The following is a 19,831-nucleotide window of genomic DNA, read 5'->3' as shown; positions in this document are numbered from 1 at the left end:
AACTAATTTCCGTCCACATTAACACGACTGGCGACGCATATCACATGACCATTCGCATACACTAAGGATGCATGTGCCGATGTAAACAAGAAGCAGATTGTATGGCAATACTCTGAAGTTGAAAATCAAGGATGTATAAGTTGAAAATACCTTAGGGAAAGAACAACAAATAACGAAAAGTAAGAGCAGGGATTTATTAGCTTGGACCAGCGACGAGGTGGAACTGTTACTGAAAGATATGTAACGTAAAGCCTATCTAACCGATAACACTGACAAAAGACTGATGGTGTCGCCGTTTCCAATTGTCTCCGTTTTCGTCCTGGCCAAACTCCAAACAACCCCGGAGTTGTCAAACTAAAATGGGCTCAGCAGTTTTTCAGAATTTTGCCTTTTTAGGGGCTCAAAAAACGCCGGGGTAGCGTGAAGGCGTAAACGCAGCAAAAGATATGCGTTTTCAAACCAAAAAGTAGTAGTGTGGATTAGGGCTGCACAGTTTATTGTTTTTTTTAACGTCATAGCGATATCAACTGCCGCAATAAACACATCGCAAAAGGCTGCGACATATCGTGAAAGATTTGTGTTATATCAGTAAATATCAGTAGAAAACTACACTTTAAAATGTAACTGTCACTTTTTTTAGTGGTGCCTTTTATATTCTATTCAATGTTCAATAAAAGAATGCTGGAAATGATTTCCTTTCATTTCTTTTAACTAGGGCTTGGTACAGAATTCAATACTTTTTAGGCACCGTCCAAATTGCCTCCTTAGTATCGAGTATTGAAAAATGCCTTGTCATTCAATACCTAAGGAGTGAATCTCATCAGTGTCAGTGAGCCAATAAGCATGCATTATGCATCTACCAAGATCTCATAAAGCTGGTGATTGGCTGTCTAATGTCACACGCCGTAGAAGCAGGCAGGAATAACGTTACGTACAGAGACAGGGCTCACGTACTGTAGTAGGAGTTGAAAAATAAATACAAATGTGTGACGCAATGTGAACTATTGTAAATTATTTTAGTTAAAATGGATTTCATAAAATTGGTATCAAAAATAGTACCGTTTAGTAACCGTTATCAAAGTCACGGTATTGGTAGTGGTACCGGTATTGAATTTACGATACCCAGCCCTAGTTTTAAATTCAACAAGTAATTTGTTGTGTTTGAGCAGAATATTGAAAGCAGCAGAAATGCGTACATTTTAATTTCTGTTTATTTATCGCAAGTAATATCGTTATCGCAATGTCCAACAACATCATCGCATATCGCAAATTCCCCTAATATCGCTGCCTAGTGTGGATGTAGCCTTACATTCACCAGCAGTCTTGCTGTGGTGTTGATGAACCCACATAACCTGCTACACACTGAGCACACACGGGATTCTTACTTTAATACTACTCAGCTGGAAGAAAATGCTTTCAACCAAGCCACGAAACTAATGTTAGCTTCATTAGTTAGCTACAGGTTTTCCCAGAGTTTCTTTGTTAACTATGTACTGTGTAAGAATGGAAAGCTTGGCAGGCGTAGCAACAGTAACAGGGCTTAACGAATGGTCAATTACTCCCTACTTCTCAGGCGCTCTCCATTGTCAGTTGTTTCCTTCATCTCTCCCTCTCTCCTCCCAAGAAAGTTTGCTTCTTTTCTCATCCTTAATCAAAAAGAGCTTTTCTTATCAAATGGATCACATAACTTTCAGCTTGTATAATAAGAGGCACCCCATCTCTCTTTGGTTTTACCTCATATCTCTCTCTCTCTCTCTCTGTCCTTTCATTTGACTCACTTTTTTTCTCTGCAACTCACAGAGGAGGCCGCTGGATTAATCAAAAGTCTTTCGAGGGAGGGAAAGGAAGACGAGGGGAAGGAAATGAAGGGGGAGGGTGGAGGGCGTTGTCAAATCAATCCCACAAGTCAATTTGAGGCTTGAGATCATCTACACAATAAATAAACACGGAGAAAGTGGAGATGGGGTGAGGGGGAGAGAGAGAGAGAGAGAGAGAGAGAGACACACACAGAGTTAAGCTATGCAGAGGGCATCTGCAGGCCTGCACACAGGGCTGGCGCTCTGCTGGGTTGTATTGTGTAGCCCAGTTGGTCTCTACTGGAATGAGAAGAGGATTATAGTCATCCGTGAGAAGTCACGCAGAGTTTAACTTCTGGACAGGCACAGGCTCTTTATTCTATCTCCTGTATGAATGAAGCTAACTGGATGGAAGCATTGCAGCGTGATAGTAACTTAGACTTCTAAAAGTGGAATTGTCTTCTGTCGCTCATTGTCCAATGGGCTAAACAAAACACAGTGATTGTATACGTCGTGGATGTAGACTCCAGGTAGTCTATATCCACGATGTTCCACTTCCAGGATTGCTCCGTTGCCGCCGGAAATTCCGGCGGATGCCACTCTTTTTTTGGCCGGATGTCCCGCTACCTTCCTCTTTCTTTGTGTTGGAGTTCTAAACTCTGGTGGATTTCTGAGGACTATGGTTAACTGCTCCTCAGATCTCTGCAGGGTAAATCCAGACAGCTAGCTAGACTATCTGTCCAATCTGAGGTTTTTGCTGCACGACTAAAACAACTTTTGAACGCACACATGTTCCACCAAAACAAGTTCGTTCCTGAGGCTATTTTGCAGCGGCACCGTGGCTTGTGATTGGTTTAAAGAAATGCCAATAAACCATAGCACATTTTTCCTCCCATCCCGGAATGCTGTGTGGACTAGCCAGACCCTCCTTCTCAGCGCTGTGGAGGAAGGTCTGGCAAAGCGAGACTAGACTCCCGGAGACCAAGTCCTTTTTGTTAAAGCGTAATTCTCGCCAAAATGCAACCTAGTGTCTTTTTGTGAATGTACACGAGTCAGACTTTCATTTAAAAGCATAACATTTACCGTTTTTGGTCAAATGGCCTTTTGAATGGGAGTGCTAGGGACACTACTATGATCACATCAAAATTGCTACTTTTTAAAACACTAAGAAGGCTCGACACAACATGAAACTTTGCTCCAAGTATCACCAGGGGCTCTACACATGAACTCAGCATTGAGAACATTGTTTGTGTACCCAGAGTTTACTAAAAAGAAAGGTTTTGAACAACTTACTGTAGCTGTTGGTTTTTCCGGTCCCCGTCCATCAAGCCAGTCAAAAATAGTCAAGGGAGGAGAGTAAATATGGAAAGCTCCTAAAGCTTAGTTCCATATAAAAGCACGGATAATTTGTTGTTTTGTCGTTAGTGAAAAACAATATTGACCTTGTAGTTGAAAAAGGAGCCTCATATAAGAATGACATTTCCTCCTATGGAGTCTGTTCATTCGCATTCGGAGCCTATTTTTGACTTGGAAAATGGCAGATAGTATAAACAACAACTGCTAACGTGAGTTGCTCAAAACCTTTCTTTTTAGTAAACTCTGGGTACACAAACAATGTTCTCAATGCTGAGTTCATGTGTAGAGCCCCTGGTGATACTTGGAGCAAAGTTTCATGTTGTGTCGAGCCTTCTTAGAGTTTTAAAAATAGTGATTTTGATGCGATCATAGTAGTGTCCCTAGCACTCCCATTCAAAAGGCCATTTGACCAAAAAAACGAGAATACGGTAAATCTTAAAAGTGGTGTTTCTGTCCTAAATATGCTTTTAAACAAAAGTTTGACTCGGGTACATTCACAAAAAGACCCTAGGTTGCAGTTTGGCGAGAGTTACGCTTTAAAAGGGGCCAGAGAACTGGGTGGCCAGTGCATTAACATCCTTTAACACAGAATCCTCAAGCTGAACTAAGTGACTCATTAACTGTAGCTTTTTAGCAGTGGAGTTCACCTCACTGGTGACTGACAGCGTTGTTGTCAGCAGTTCAAACACGCAACAAACTCAAAGTAGTTGAAGTCTATATTCCCTGTCTATAGGCTTTAAATGACTATGGGTGTAACAATACATCGACCTGGATCAATATATGGATTCAATGATCAACGATCCAATGTCATCAATGCAAAGTGAAAATATCCATACATATCATCATCTTTAAGATGGGCCTTTATTTTTATTTTTAAATCCCACTTTATATTTATTCTTTTTATAAAAATAGTAGTTTGTTTTTCATTTAAATGTCTGGAAGAGTTCAATAATATGAATGTCAAATCATATTTTAGTTGTCTTTCATGAGTTGGTATAAATTGAACCGATTGTGTTAAATGGACATATGATATTGCCTCATATTGATCGCAGGTCCCTGAATTTAATGGAAATTATATTCGATTCAAAGCTATATTGGCAGAGTATGTGATATCCACAAATATTGTGTTGTTGTCCAAAGAATCAATACAATATCGTATCGAGCATTCCTCAACTTTCCCAGTCTTTTGTTGCCCCTGTCCCAGCTTTTTTGGAACGTGGTGCAGGCATCAAATTCAAAATAAGTGAATATTTGCAAAATAACAATAAAGTTTATCAGTTTCAACATTAAATATCTTGTCTTTGTAGTGTATTCAATTGAATATATGTTGAAAAGGATTTGCAAATCATTGTATTCTGTTATTCATTGTATTACACTCAATTTATCGCACCGTTGTGACGAAAAGAGAGCTGAGCCAGAAGGCAAAGCTCTCAATCTACCGGTCAGTTTTCGTTCCTACCCTCACCTATGGTCATGAAGGCTGGGTCATGACTGAAAGAACAAGATCCAGGGTACAAGGGCCGAAATGGGTTTCCTCAGGAGGGTGGCTGGCGTCTCCCTTAGAGATAGGGTGAGAAGCTCAGTCATCCGTGAGGAGCTCGGAGTAGAGCCGCTGCTCCTTCACGTCGAAAGGAGCCAGTTGAGGTGGATTGGGCATCTGGTAAGGATGCCCCCTGGGCGCCTCCCTAGGGAGGTGTTCCAGGCATGTCCAGCTGGGAGGAGGCCTCGGGGAAGACCCGAGCTGCTACCCCCGCGACCCGTTACCGGATAAGCGGAAGAAGATGGATGGATGGATGGATGTATTCTGTTTTTACATAATTCATGTTTTACATAATTCATGTTTTACATAACGTCCCAACTTGATTGGAATTTGTATATTTTTATAAATAATACAGTATGTATTCAAAATAATCAAAGCCTAAGCTTGTTGGTAGTATCCTGATTATGGTGTTTAGTAAATGTCCATGTTAAAACATTCCATTCCAATTCCAAAGACTTAAAGGGCCCTATCTTGCACCCGGCGCAGCACAAAGCCCGACGCAAGTGTCTTTGCTAGTTTAAGACCGACACAGTTGTCAGTTCCCCGTCCAGCGCCTGCGTCGTTTAAATAGCAAATGCACCTGCACCCATCTTTGCGCCCATGGGCGTGCTGCTCTTACAGGGAGGTGTGTTCAGGTGAATTCTTGGCGTATTGCTATCTTGAGGCAGCGGGAAGTGATTGCGCCATTGACCAACAAAAACCTGGTCTGAAGTCAATAGCGCAGCACTTCTTGTTATTTTAACAGTGTATTAGTAAAATGTGCCTAGGCTTATGCACAGCGCGCGCACACTATGCTTGTTACACACACAGGGAAGTGCAGCAGCACACAAACATGCAAAAGATTACAAATAAAAATATTACGGCGCAAATCCGCCATCATAATAGCAATCCTCCAAGGTCCAAAAGCACCTGGCTTTTAAAGGGAATGGGAGATGACCCTCTGATTGGTTTATTGCATGTTACGCCCAAAACACACCTATGAATTAATGAAGACACTAAGTACAACCCTTTTGAACCATGCGCCTGGCTAGAGTTTAGATTCTCGGCCCAAGCCCGAGCCCGACCGGACCTCGGCGCCTGGGCCGGACCCTTGATCAAGCAATTTTTTTTTTTTTTTTTTTTATCCATTACCTTATTATCCTATTTGGGTGGGGAGATAGCTATGCCATAATCAGAAATATTATAAATATATATATATAGGCTATATAAAAGTAACAAATGTGTACAAAAGTTAGGCTGCAGTTACAAAATGCAGCACGTGTCATGCGCGGAGTCTCCTCCTCTCGCACGCATCACACCGGGAGCTTGAAGATGTAAAGAAAAAAAGAAAAACAGGAGAATTAACTTTGAGCAAGTGTGGAGGAAAGTCGGAGGTATGGAAGCAGTTTAAACAAGTCCTGGGCAGTGACAACAATATGTTGTTCATCATTGTTTCTTTTTTTTTTTTACGTTTCTTCATTCGGATCCACTTGCGATCCGTTCCATTCTAAACAAACAGCCCAGTTTACATGCTTCGTCCTTGTTGTATTATTCTAAACAGATTTCTGCAGTTCAAACAACTCTGAATTGTAGTTGAGAACGTCAGTTATAACGGCCCACGTATTAAAAAATTGTCGGGTTTAAATCGGGCTCGGGCTCATAATTACAGTTAATGTTTCGGGCCGGGCTGGGCTCGGACACAACGTGCTCGGGCTCGGGTAGGTTCGGGCTTGATTTTTTGGGCCGATCTAAGCTCTACGCCTGGCGCACGGACCCTTTTTTCCGCCGTCAAACTAGCAAAAGTGGATTTGGTCACGCCCTAAACGCACCTGCGCCATGTGCTTCACGCCGTGCGCTTAGATCGTTAAAATAGGGCCCAAAATATCTACATCTTGAAACAAGACATAGGCTGCGTTTGTAGTAGAAGTTCCACACACACTATTACGTAACAGCATACGTTGCACAGAGGCTACTTGGAGAGCAGAGTGATAGTGGATGGGGCAGGAGCGAGGGATTTAAATGGAACACACCTGCTCTTGTACACTTTCAGCCCAAATCATTCATTACAGGGCCGACCGCCAGTTGTAGGCTTAGCTCTACCCCTTTAAGAGTCTTTTATTTTCTTAATATCCATTAATTTTGGTATTCTATCCCTGTTTTTATGTTAATTTTATGTATGTCTGTCATGCAACTTCCTCATTGCAAAGCACTCTGTTCTGCATTGCTTGTATGAAAGGTGCTGTATACATCATTTCTAAAATGTTTAAAATAAATGTATTACTATGCTTTTTAACTAATCATCAGAAATACCTACAGGCTTAGAATGAGTTTACTCAATTTACTACAATTTACTCATCCTCTCCCTCTTTGGCGGTCGGCAAACAGAGCTTTACCAGTTGTACGTTACTGCCATCTAACCATGGATGTACTGCAATGCATTGTGGGCCATATCCACCTCTGGAGTGACCATCGTCGCTCCCTCAACCCTCTGAAGGTCGATCTCACCAAGTTCACTTCAGTTTTTCAGACAAATCGGAAGGACACTTATGATGGCGGCGGGGGATTCCCCCCCCGAGGGGTAAGTGCTGATGGGAAGTGAACAAGGGCATGTCGAAGCGCTGATGAAACGCAGCCGCAGAGCGCTGCACGGGGATCAGTAAAATGACACTTGGATTGATAAAAACAAGTTGATTTGCGTCGGCAACGCATGGAACAGCCTCTCTCCTAATTCACATCATTTGTGATGTAAAAAATGAGCTGTAAGGACTCAATAGTAGATTAAAACGGCGCGTAGAGGAGCTTCACGCCTGATTTCCCTCGTGGTCGATGACTTCGATGACAAGACAACTACCTTCACTCTCCTGTTATTTACCTTCCACCTCTTCCCCCAGGCTTTCCTCTCCACAGCCAATTCATCTGAGCCTTTATCCGTCTTCCTTTCAGTCCATCTGTCTTCTCCTCTCTTTCCCTGGTGCTTTCTGTCTTTTCAACCTGCCTTGTCATGAATTAACAACCTTTTTCTTATCTCACCGTTTTTTTCTTTTAATACGTCTCTCCATTTCTCTTCCCTATTTGTTCCCTTTCAATTCCCTCTTCACTTGCTGTCGTCCCCCCGTCCTGTGAAACCAATACTTTTCAATCCGGGTCCATTCATCTTTGTCCTATTTTACCCTGCAGCCCTCTCTGCCTGTCTCTTCATCACTCGTCTCGTCTCTGCCTCCCCTGTCCTTACTTCTCCTCGTTTGGTACTCTTCATGCTCTGCTTCTCATCCTCACGAGCCCGCTCTGACACTTTTTTTTTTTTCCTTTTCTTCCCTCATCTGGCTGACGGAGCATTTGCTTTCGATGTTCACATTTCTTCCCTCCTTGAAAGCTGCAGCTCTCACACAGAGCCAACTTTTCCCTCATCTTGCCTTTCAAGTCTTTGCATTTCTTTCTGCCCTCTTTGAAGGAAGCGTTATCGAGCACTGGGGAAAGTTAGACGGAGCGAGAAAGAGCAGACTATTTTCCAGAGCAAAGAAAGAGATAAGTGAAATTTCCCTCTCAACAGTGGGAGATGGTAATTACAGTGGATAAAAGTCAGGGAATGAAGCTTTTCCTCATGGCTTCTCGGTGTACACACTGAGAGTCAATAGCTTTCATCTCTCCGTCCTCCGTTTTTTCTCTTCTTCTCCCGTCTGTCAAACTGTCTGTCTTCCTGTCGCATTCAGTTTTGTTTTTTTTTCCTCTCTTCCTCGCCGAGAAACAGAATTCAGAAATCACAGTGACAATCACAGCAGCAGCTCCGTCCCTCATCATCACTTGCTCAGTGCATTTATTCTCACTGTGCTTTCTTTTGTGTACTTTTTTTATTATTATTTTTTCTGATACCAGTTTCCTTCCCGGTTTGTTTCCTAATCTGTTTAGTGACAGAACCCTCCAAATCCCTGTCCTTGTCTCACCTCCGTTGCCACGTTATCTGTGGTTTTGATTGGCCCAATATTTGGCACTATCACACCCACAACGCACCAACCAGAGTTTAGCTACATTTTAATCAGTTATTTGCTTCGATCAAAATCTCTAAATAAATGATAACTTAGGATATATTTTTTCAAACTTCAATGTTGTTGTTTACTTAGTCATGAATAACATATGCTATGGAGAAAAACTTAAGATTAGAAACCATGTTTTCAGGGGCTTTTAAAGCTGCGATTCCTCAAACAGGGCATTGGCCTCCAAGGGGCCCAACCAAAAAAGTGGACGGGTCATGAGCATTGATGCTACATAAAATTGTATTTATTATTACTGCAGCTCTTATAGTTACATTTTTTTCCAGATGTTCCTCTAGTCTATCTTTTCATTCTTGTAAAACATGAAATCATTTTTTGGAAGGCATTTTTTAAAGCATGTTGCATTTGTTTTTTTGAAGCATGCCTTTATTTTTGTACCTTTCTAGCTATGTATTCCACTCATATAAGTGAGTTCATGAAGCCAGAAACTTCCTCAAGTAACTGAGTTTGAACATTCCTAACTATAGCCTTGAGCCCCCACAGAATCACAAAATACACTTTGGCACACTACAATTAACAACTCATGCCATCAGAACAATTTGAAATGCTACAAATTAAAACTTTACACTTCATGGGTTTAATCACACACAGACTTTTCAAATCAATCAATTTTTACCCATTCATCAGCACACACATAATGTAAAAAAGAAAAGCGGACACTTTCATCCAATATTTTTATATTTTGTCTGTGAAAGCTGCATTTTAAAATGGATTCGAATGAATGGAGACCTATGGCTGCTAAGAAGTTAGGAAACGGCATTAAAAAAATCAAACACAGTAGTTAGGAAAATGGTTGGCAAACTGTAAAGAACAAGCTTTATAGTACCATAGTAAACTGGCTAATACGCGCAAAATTCGTTTTAGGACTGCACAATTTGAGGAAAATATGCGATATGCAATAATGTTGAATATCAAGATAACGATATTACTTGCGATAAACAGATATTAAAGTGTACTCAGTTCCGCATTTCTGCTGCTTTCAGTAATCTGCTAAAATACAACAAAATGCTTGTTGAATTTAAACCAAATGAAAGGAAATCAATCTCAATATTCTTTTTTTGAACAAATTGAATTCAATATAAAAGGGCACCACTACGAAACAATGACAGTTCATTCCCCTAGTACAAAAGAAATCTGCTAGTTATAGAGCATTCTCCTACCTCATCTTTAGAATGGCCTCCCATTACATGTTAAAGAAGCTCACTCAGTTGACATTTTTGAATCTAGATTGAAAACCCACCTCTACTCATTATACTACAACCAACCATAACACACCATCCTTTCTGCGTCCTACAATAAAAAAATGTTTTCACTTGTTATGTTGCTGGTTTTGTATTGCTGCTTTAATGCTGTTCAATTGTGTTGTTGCTGTCTGTTATTGCTGTGTTCCTTCAATTGTAGTGCACTGAGACCATGTTGAATGGTGATTTTACACCTTAAATACATTTGATTGAATTTGATCGAGTTACATTTTAAAGTGACGTTTTCCACTGACATTTTCTTTCAACAAACAGAAAAAAATCTCAGAGTGTCTTCCGCAATAGGTTGCAGCCTTTCGCGTGTATAAGTCAGTTAGCCAGTTGATATCGCGATGCCGATAAAAATAAAAAATAAAAAAAAAACGATATATTGCGCAGCCCTTAAAATAGTATAGTCCTTTAACGGCACTTTCTTCCCCAATAAATAGACAATGAATCTCAACTCCCTTACCACGTTCATCTCTGCTGCCGTCATTCCTCTTCCAGCTTTATTACATAACAGTTCGGAAGAGCCAAGAACAGAAAAGGAGAGGCGCGGGGGGGAGGGCTCCTCTGACCTCCCACCAGAGGGGGGAGATACAGTGATGGAGGAGCCATCAGCTGTGTGCCAGCTGCTCCTCCTGCTTCCCATTGCTCCTTTCTTTCTCTCTATCCCTCTTTTCTCTGTCATCCTCCCTCTCACTTCCTCTCTCTTCCTCTGCCAACCCGTCTTGTCTCACTAGCTCACTTTTCTCTGACGTATTCCACCTTGCCCTCTTTTTTCTCTTGTCTGATCCCTTTTATTCTCCGTTTCCTTCCTTTTGTCGCTTTTTTTGCTTTAATATACAATCACTTCCAGCTTTGTGACAACTTCCTCTATTGCCTAGTTATGGAAGCCCCGAGGGGGGAAAAAAGTGATAAAAAGTATTGCAAGGCCATAAAGAAAAAGCCACACTCCTCACTATTTTTGTTCTGCTACATCCCCCCTCAGGGCTTCCATATCCTCCCTCCCAACTTTTGTCCCTACACCAACCTTTCGCCTTCCCGACACATTTCTGTCCAGAAGAAGCAGGAGGTAAGGGCGGCTGCTGTGACGCCAGGTGGCCCAGGAAGAGAGGTGACCAGAGGGGGTCAGAGAGGTTGCAGACCACTGGGTCCATGTCGTCACGGGATAAAGGGAGAAGTCAGGGGAGAAGGGGGTAGAAAATGGTGATGGAGAGAGACGGTAATTCTGGGAGAGGCCCTTTAAAGGGCAACTGTACTTTGAGAATTGTTCTGTTTGACAAGTACTGTACATGTCTGAAAAAGGTGTGCTTGCATCGATGTATACTTCTAGAGACACGCCCGTTTTCGATCAGTACCACAGTTGGCCAAGAACTCCGTCAGGGCAAGGGCCTCAGTTTTGAATCATACTGTTGCTCCCTTAATTATTTATCACATTAGCTGCTGATTTGGCCCTTTTTTAGGACTTCTCTGCGTACACCGCTGTGGGGTGCATAATTAGTCCACGCACATGCATTTTGAAGAGGTGAAGGGCAGGGGAAGGTTACATGTTGCATTAAGGGTTGCATGCCTCAGGATTTTATTTTGTTTCACACGTTGTTTGGATCACAAGTTGAAAAAAACATCCATTGTGCATCAGCCCCCCCCCCCCCCACCCCCACCCCCTTACAGACTTTTGTACAGGGCTGTGAGGGCTCAAATGTTGCATGCGGTGGTAGAAGTAGAGTAGTAATAGTAGAAAGTAAAAGAGTAGTAGCATCAAAATATACTTAAATTAAAGTACCAAAAGTAAAAGTACTTATTATAAAGAAGGGCCCATTTCAAACTGATATGTATTATATTACTGGATTATAATTATTGATGCATTATGCGCCAATCACAGCGAGACACGTCGCAAGAAATGCATTGTCACCAAAACCCCAAAAATTGTTTTCCTATGGTACGGCAGGCGTTGCGGCTTTTAGACACGCATTCAAGTTAAAATATTAGCAAATTTTCAATGCAAGGCGCAGAGTCGCACCGCTCATCAATGTCATAATTGGCTAAGGCAGCCAATCAAATCAAGCAAGAGGCGGGCTTTACTACTTTACCACTTCTTTCTTCCTGTATTGATGCCAGTGGATATGGTAGGAACATGTTGGGATATGGCAAATGCAGTGGTATATATCATCAAAGCTGGACACCTGAAGATTAATTTGAGATGCAGCTCAGCACTCTTTGTCAAGTTGTTTTAGTCATAAACTAAACTAAACAGAAATTGCGAAAGTGTATTAGGGCTTAGAACAACGTGATATATAAATATATGATGGCCATTCCCATGCTCACTTATGTCTCATAAGTTGTTGCAGCATTTTGTTTGGGTTGATACCATTTGTTACACAAATTTGGTGCACAATTTAACCATTTTTTACCACACACGATAAGACAACAATTGATAAAAAATAGTCCAACATCCCTCCAAAATACTACATTAAGACACCCAGACCTTGAGGAACACCATAAGAAAAATCAATGCTGTGATTCGGTATGTGAAACTTTTGGATTGCATTTTTCGGCAATTGGATGGCAAGCAAGCTGCTCAGAAACCCCCTTACTGTCAATATACTAGTGCTGAAACGATTCCTCAAGTAACTTGAATAATTCGATTACTTAAAAATACTCAATGCAAAATTCTTTGCCTTGAAGCTTACTTTAATCAATGTAACTAACGTACCGCTCACTGTGTTTCTGCAAAGGTCATTATTACTAGCGCACAACGGGCTAACGCTTCTGTGGACACAAGACTGACGGCGCAAAATGTGAGGGGCTAAGAGAAGAGACAGGCAAGAGAAAAGACAGAAAATGTGTTTTTTTGCAGCTTAAAAGTTGCAAAAAAACTCTGTACCGTGTTTATTGTAAAATCAAACTAGCTTACCACAGTAGCAGGGCGTCAATGCTACATCATTTCAGTAGAAATCATCCAGTGTCCATCCCACCAAACGAACCCGACACACTCTGCAAATAGCGAGGTTTCACAAACAAGCTAAAAGGAAAGCTGTTGGTTTGTAGTCCAACTGACTAACATCATCACACGTGAATACAATTTGGCTCATTGATAATGATGACAGCTTTTCAGTCATACCCAATTTTTGCAACTCCAAGACCCCACTATACAGAAATATCCAAATACACCATTTTGCATTTTACTGCAGGAGAAAAATTGCATGGTTATTGCTCCTAACTGCATGGGATTAGCATAAAGTGGGCATGACTGCAAAGTGGAGACTCGTGGGTACCCACAGAACTATACTTGTCCCATATCAGTGGAAAATCATGAGAAATAAATGTGTGTTTATAACCAAGGTGCAAGGCTTGATCACCAACGGGAGAGGGCCCCAGTCCCCCAGGACTCATAGAGCCCCAGGTTCACTGTCTGGTAATTGATTTATGGCAATTTGATTCATCATAACTCTATATGGGAATACCATAAAAGAAACCACTAAAAGCGAGATTTCGACTGACATGACATAAGGTCCTGTTTTATGACCTTATCTCTGTCTTGACAAAGGGCCCTGTGTCACAATCTACTTTTCAGACCTACATTTAAGCTGATATTTTCCTTACAAGGTACCTCAATCAATTTGGATTTAATCAAATTCTCACACAGCAATAGGGCCAGGACTTATGCATTGAACAGATGGGAAAGTGGTCAGAGAAGCTCACATAATCTTTCAGTACATCCAGTTTTGACACTACATAGTCTCGCATTGCCAGACCTTCCTCCACAGCGCTGCGAAGGAAGGTCTGGCTAGTTCACACAGCATTCTGGGATGGGAGAAAAACGTGCTCTGGTTTATCGGCATTTCTTTAAACCAATCACAATCGTCTTGGGCGGCGCTAAGCACCGGATAGAGCAACGGTGCCTCTGTAAAATAGCCTCGGGAAGGAACTTGTTTTGGGAGGGGGGCGTGCACGTAGGGAGGCGGGCTCTGGAATTAAAATGGCCGTCGACTAGAGTGATGAGAATTTTACTCAACAAAAAAAGAAGATAAATACAATTTGATTGTCGGTTCTAGCTCGGAGGACGTTTCCCGAATCGACCGGAGTTTAGAATGCCAACACAAAGAAAGCGGAAGCTGAGGGACGTCCGGCCAAAAATGAGGGACATCTGGCAGAACCTCCAGCGGCACCGAACAATCTCGTAAATAAAACGTTGTCGATAAAGACTTGACAGTATATGATCACTATTGGCTATTAGCAACACACAAAAAAATGAAATTATAATGGACTGAAATGTAAAAGGAAGTTTTTCCTCACCACTGTCGCACTAAATGCTTGCTCTTGGGGGAATTACTGAGAGTGTGGTCTAGAGCTACTCTATCTGTAAAGTGTCTTGAGATAACTCTTGTTATGATTTGATACTATGAATAAAATTGAATTGAAATGTAAAGCGGTCTGATCACAGGCCAGTCTGCAATATACTGAAAGCTCTCTGCTCCCAGGGAGAGTACTGAAGATTAGCCTGACAGTCAGTGTGTTACAGTATGCCCACACAGCTGTTTCTACCCTTTCAATACTCTATGCAGTCAGGTAGATGATTGTGATGCTGACTGATACTCAGTTACAATGATGTCCATCACTCAACAACTCCTGCATGAATGAATGAATAACTAAATAACCGAACATGGATACAAAAAAAAGTGCACAATTTATGAGGTTTTTTTTTTACGGGACTTTCCTTTCAGCCCCAGCCAACACACACACACACACACACACACACACACACACACACACACACACACAGTCCCCTGATAATGCAAAGAGCCCAGGACAACATTAAACCAGATCCTGGCTTTAAGGGAATTAAAGTTGTTATAAAATAAACGATAAGTCAAACCCACGCAAACACTTTGCGGTTTGACCCCCACTGACTTGATGAAAATAAACGTCCCGGCACACTAGGAGCGCTGTTACGCAACAGCAATCTTCACATCCGCCTGGAAACGAGCCCCGTTCACCTTTGGATGTGCCCAACGGTATTATGTGATGAATATTTCAGATTTGGTTGTGAGAACGTTTAAAGTTCACAGCGCAGCAATGTTTGCCTCAGTGTAGGTGTGCTGTTACATAAGAGGGAGAGGTGAGGGGGAAGGTCTAATCACTCTACCGCGGAGCTGTCTGGGAGGTGTCGCAGGCCTAATTTAACCAAACAGCTGTTGGAGGACTCTCTCACAAGTTGTCCCCAAAACTTTTTCCCAAGGGATAGTTGCTGATAGTTGTTTTACTCGTCCCAATCTAACTGCAAGTTTCCCAATCATCAAACATAACCTTGACAATGTCGGAAAAAAAAAAAAATTGCTGTTAAATGTTCTCTCCGGGACAAATGCCAAGGGGAAAAACCTCACAACAAACGCCTCGAGGTTTAATCCAGGTTATTAAAAACCTGGTAGCACCGCTACACCTCAAGGAAATGCTGAGGGAACTACAACTGAGAGTCAGTGTGAATTCTTGTTCTCCTCTCTGAAGACTGTAAATCCAAAAATGTGCAGGCTTCATGTTTTCCATCCAAACTTGTTTTTTTGACAGAAAAAGATGCTGTGTTGCCACATCGGGGATATCCTATAATAGAATATTGATCTCTTTGGGAGGGTTGGAGGGTAGTCCAGGAGTGTGTGATGTTTTTGGTCAGTAATCACCCACAGAGTGAGATGTGTTTACATGGTTGTGGCGCGTGTGTGTGTGTGTGTGTGTGTGTGTGTGTGTGTGTGTGTGTGTGTGCGTGTGTCAAGTTTTTGTACTAATACGCAGAGCTTTAAGTCTTGATTCAGATCCCCAGAGGGTTCTCCCGCTGCCAATAAGTGACTTTAAAACACTGCAATTACAAGCTGAGTGCATATAGTCGCCCCCAAAATAGTGCTATAGGAATATGGAAACCATGACAACACATCCAGGTAGCAATTATGTATGCCATCATCATCAGACCAGAAAAGCATGGCAGTGTTATCCTGCATCCATGTGCTGTCCAGACGTTAGTCAGATAAACGCCTCTCCAACCAGGAACTCCCTATATTTTAAAATGTCCTTTGGCATCGAAGCAGGGGGAATTCCCGGTGGTGTACAAAGTATATCAGTGGTTCTCAACCTGGGGGTCGGGACCCCCACTGGGGTCGCGAGAGCATTTCTGGGGGTCGCCAGATGGTTGGGGAGAATGAAATGTTACATATTCTAGACTAGGGAATGATTTTTTTTGTTTTTTTACATTACAGTGTGAGTTTGGTACAGTTCATGTGTTATACTCACTTGTAAATCAGAAGGGCCTGGAACACAGAAAGGGCTCTAAGGGCGGGTCAGGGGGAGAGAAAAGGGTCGCAACTGGAAAAGGTTGAGAACCACTGGTGACTGTTACAGAGCTATGAAATTAGAGCTGGGCAATATATCGATATTATATCGATATCGTGATATGAGACTAAATATCGTCTTTTTTTGGATATCATAATATCGTAATATGTCATTAGTGTTGTCTTTTCCTGGTTTTAAAGGCTGCATTACAGTAAAGTGATGTCATTTTCTGAACTCACCAGACTGTTTAACTAGGGCTGAACGATTAATTGCATTTTCGATAATATCGCGATATGTTAAAACGCGATTTCCTAATCGCAAAGGCTGCGATTTGGTCACATGACTCGCGAGAGCAATCAGTCTGCACTCCGCAGAGAAAGCATCAACTTAGCACGCTAACGCTACACTGTACCTTGAGCTGATTTCTGTCATTCAAACAACTCTGAGTTGTAGTTTAAAACTTTTACAGCCACTTTAATAAAATGAAGGGTTTTATTCGGGCTTGAGTCTATACATGCAGTTAATGGATACAGGCACACAGAACTCAAGGCTCGATTGGCAACGATTAGCTCTGATTAGCGGTTAGCTCCGGTTAGCGGTTAGCTCCGTTATAAAGATATGAGTGGAGGAGCTGCCACTGAGAGGGGTAACAACCAGACTGATAAAAGACGTTCGGGGAGCTTTCACAGCAGCGTGGCCGCGGTGTTTCAACAGTTTTATTAGTACAGTTAATCCCACGGCAAGAACACCAGCAACTAGCTAACGCAACGATAGCCTCTCTGAGCAAGTGCACACGGCAGCACTTAACTTCACGAGGGGGAGGGGCTGGAGGCAGATCCTCTCTGTGCACTGTAAAAAATTACACTGGTGTGTGTGTGTGTGTGTGTGTGTGTGTGTGTGTGTGTGTGTGTGTGTGTGTGTATAGATATATACTATATTTTTACTTATTTAACTGTCTAGTGTGTAATTGTGTGTTCATACTATACATTATTATATTATTCTTTGTTGAATAATACAGAAGACAAAGAGCTTAAAAAAATAATCGAATATCGAATCGTAATCGCAATATTTGGGAAAAAAATCGCAATTAGATTATTTTCAAAAATCGTTCAGCCCTAGTTGTAACTGTTCTATTATTTGCCTTTACCCACTTAGTCATTATATCCACATTACTGATGATTATTTATCAAAAATCTCATTGTGTAAATGTTTTGTGAAAGCACCAATAGTCAACACTACAATATCGTTGCGGTATCGAAATCGAGGTATTTGGTCAAAAATATCGTGATATTTGATTTTCTCCATATCGCCCAGCCCTATATGAAATGCATGCCTTCTTTAAACTAGCTGTCTGATCTCTGTGTGTCTGATTGGTCACTTACAGAAGGAGCTGCTTTCGTCCTTTGTGCCTTCCATGGTGCCATCCGGCAGCATCTGGAGGTAGAAGCCGTGTCTGCAGTAAAGCCGCGTGACGATGCCCTTCAGCTGGGGCTCTGCGGAGCAAACACAGGGTTAAGCTCACATTAGTGTCCGGGGTACAGGAACACACACACAGGAACACACACACACACACACACACACACACACACACACACACACACCAACTAAACAAGAGGCGCGTCTTGATATTTACACTGTAAAATAGTCAAACAGTGAAGTGTGTGCTCTTGCACGTTGGTGTGTGACTGTGGCCTTCAGCAGGATTGATGGGATCCCGGCGTCTGCTAAGAAGAAGCATCTTTCACGTGTTCAAGTGAGGCAAGGTACAGTACATGTGTCTGCATGCTGTGTGTGTGTGTGTGTGTGTGTGTGTGTGTGTGTGTGTGTATGTGCGTGTGTGTGTGTGTGTGTGTGTGTGTTTACTAGGGCTGGGACAACATGCTTTTGTCCCGATCCGATTCCTTCACGATACATGTGTGCCCATGTGATTTGTATTGCAATTCGATAGTATTGAGTCTTGCCATTTTCTTTTCCTTCTTTGATAAAAATAAAAGTTGAATTGTTTTCTAAAAAAAAAAGAATGCAAATCACATGTCAGTCAGTCAATTAGTCTGACATTTATGTAATTTGTAAAGAAGTACATAACATGGATTTTCTGCATTTTCTGCTTTCTGGAAACGGATATGATGTAGTCGACGTCAGCGGTACCGTATAAACAGAAAATGATTTGGGTGAATCATTGGTAAAAAATAAATAAAAAATATTGATTTTAGGGAAAAGAATCGATTTTAATAATCGTTGCAAAAAAAACACCGATACATACGATTTTCAATTTCTTTTTTTTTTTTTACCACCCCTAGTGTTTGCCCTCATGTACGTGTGTGTGTGTGGAAGTAGCTGCCCACAATGGGGCGAGCACTTTAAACATGCTAGCCCCCACAGCAGAACTGGCGGATGGAAACAACGTCAACCAGGTAACCAGGCAGGATGTTAGTGCTAAGATAGCAAGAACATGGGAACGTAGCTCTGTTGTTTGTAAATTTGGAGTGCTGTCTGTAGCTAGGAGTTTTAAACTGCTTTTAGCCTCTTAACATGTTCAAAATGTCATTACAAGTGCCTACCCATGTGAAGTGAGTCCTTCCGAGTGAACACAGTGAATCTGACTGCAGTAGATGTGAAAGAAGACTTAGGGAAGACAGCAAGACTTAGGGACCGTCTACAAACTACAACACCGAAAAGAGATCCAACAAAAACAAACAAACTTACCTCAATTATAACTTGTCTCCTGCTAGTTTTACTACAGCACTGTTAAAAAAATAAGCATATCCCTATTTTTGAAAATATGTTTGCATCTCTTTTCGGTGTTGTAGTTTGTAGACGGTCCCTAAGTCTTGCCGTCTCAACACTGGAACTAAACAGAGCTGAATTAGCACAACTTTTATGCATTTCTTTCACATCTACTGCAGTCAGATTCACTGTGTTCACTCGGAAGGAATCACTTCACATGGGTAGGCACTTGTAATGACATTTTGAACATGTTAAGAGGCTAAAAGCAGTTTAAAACCTGCCCTGTTTCAGTCTCCTGGGTGCAAACTGTAGCAGGAGGATAACACGTTGTAGGCAGCACCGATTGTTTTCGTTTTTCTCGCTACAGACAGCACTCATTTACAAACAACAGAGCTACGTGTTGAAATCGACCGGAATTCTCCTTTAATATCCGTAATCAGTAATGGCGTCCTGAGCAGAGAATGAAGTCACACTTCCTCATGTGCGTGTTGTAATCCGAGCTTCTCTGTTCTTTGTTTTGGTAGCCGGTCCGGCCGCCCGTGCGTGCGTGTACGTGCATGTTAGTCCCTTCCTTTGGCATCGGCCGTTGATGACCTGGGAATGAAAACAGGTTGTTGAAACTGTTTGTCCCTCCCTTTGCTTCGTGTTCGTGTCCCACTGGCTGGCGCTCTGGTCGGGACGGTTAACGTTACCGCTGTGAGCTAACTAACCCCCCGTTGCTACTGTTAGCGCTGTTGCCGTTAGCGCTCCCCTTTTCGCCCTCCCTTTGTGATCTGCCAGTGATCAGTGGTAACCTCCATACAGAACACCGATCGGCCAGTGCAC

General features: G+C 42.0%; 1 protein-coding gene across 2 annotated transcripts in view; it reads right to left on the bottom strand.

Moving 5' to 3' along the window:
* The window catches only part of fgf11a (fibroblast growth factor 11a), a 142,788-nt gene that overhangs the window by 41,827 nt on the left and 81,130 nt on the right, over positions 1 to 19,831 (bottom strand). For both annotated transcript variants that reach the window (XM_036005461.1, XM_036005460.1), the window contains one exon: positions 17,662 to 17,772. In XM_036005461.1, the coding sequence (XP_035861354.1) occupies positions 17,662 to 17,713 (52 nt within the window). In that variant the 5' untranslated portion in view covers positions 17,714 to 17,772. The remainder of the gene's footprint in view (positions 1 to 17,661; positions 17,773 to 19,831) is intronic.

The sequence above is a fragment of the Sander lucioperca genome, chromosome 9 (assembly GCF_008315115.2).
Source record: "Sander lucioperca isolate FBNREF2018 chromosome 9, SLUC_FBN_1.2, whole genome shotgun sequence".
Taxonomy (NCBI): domain Eukaryota; kingdom Metazoa; phylum Chordata; class Actinopteri; order Perciformes; family Percidae; genus Sander; species Sander lucioperca.
Note: the sequence above shows the minus strand (reverse complement) of the source record. Positions and strands in the feature narration are given on the sequence as shown.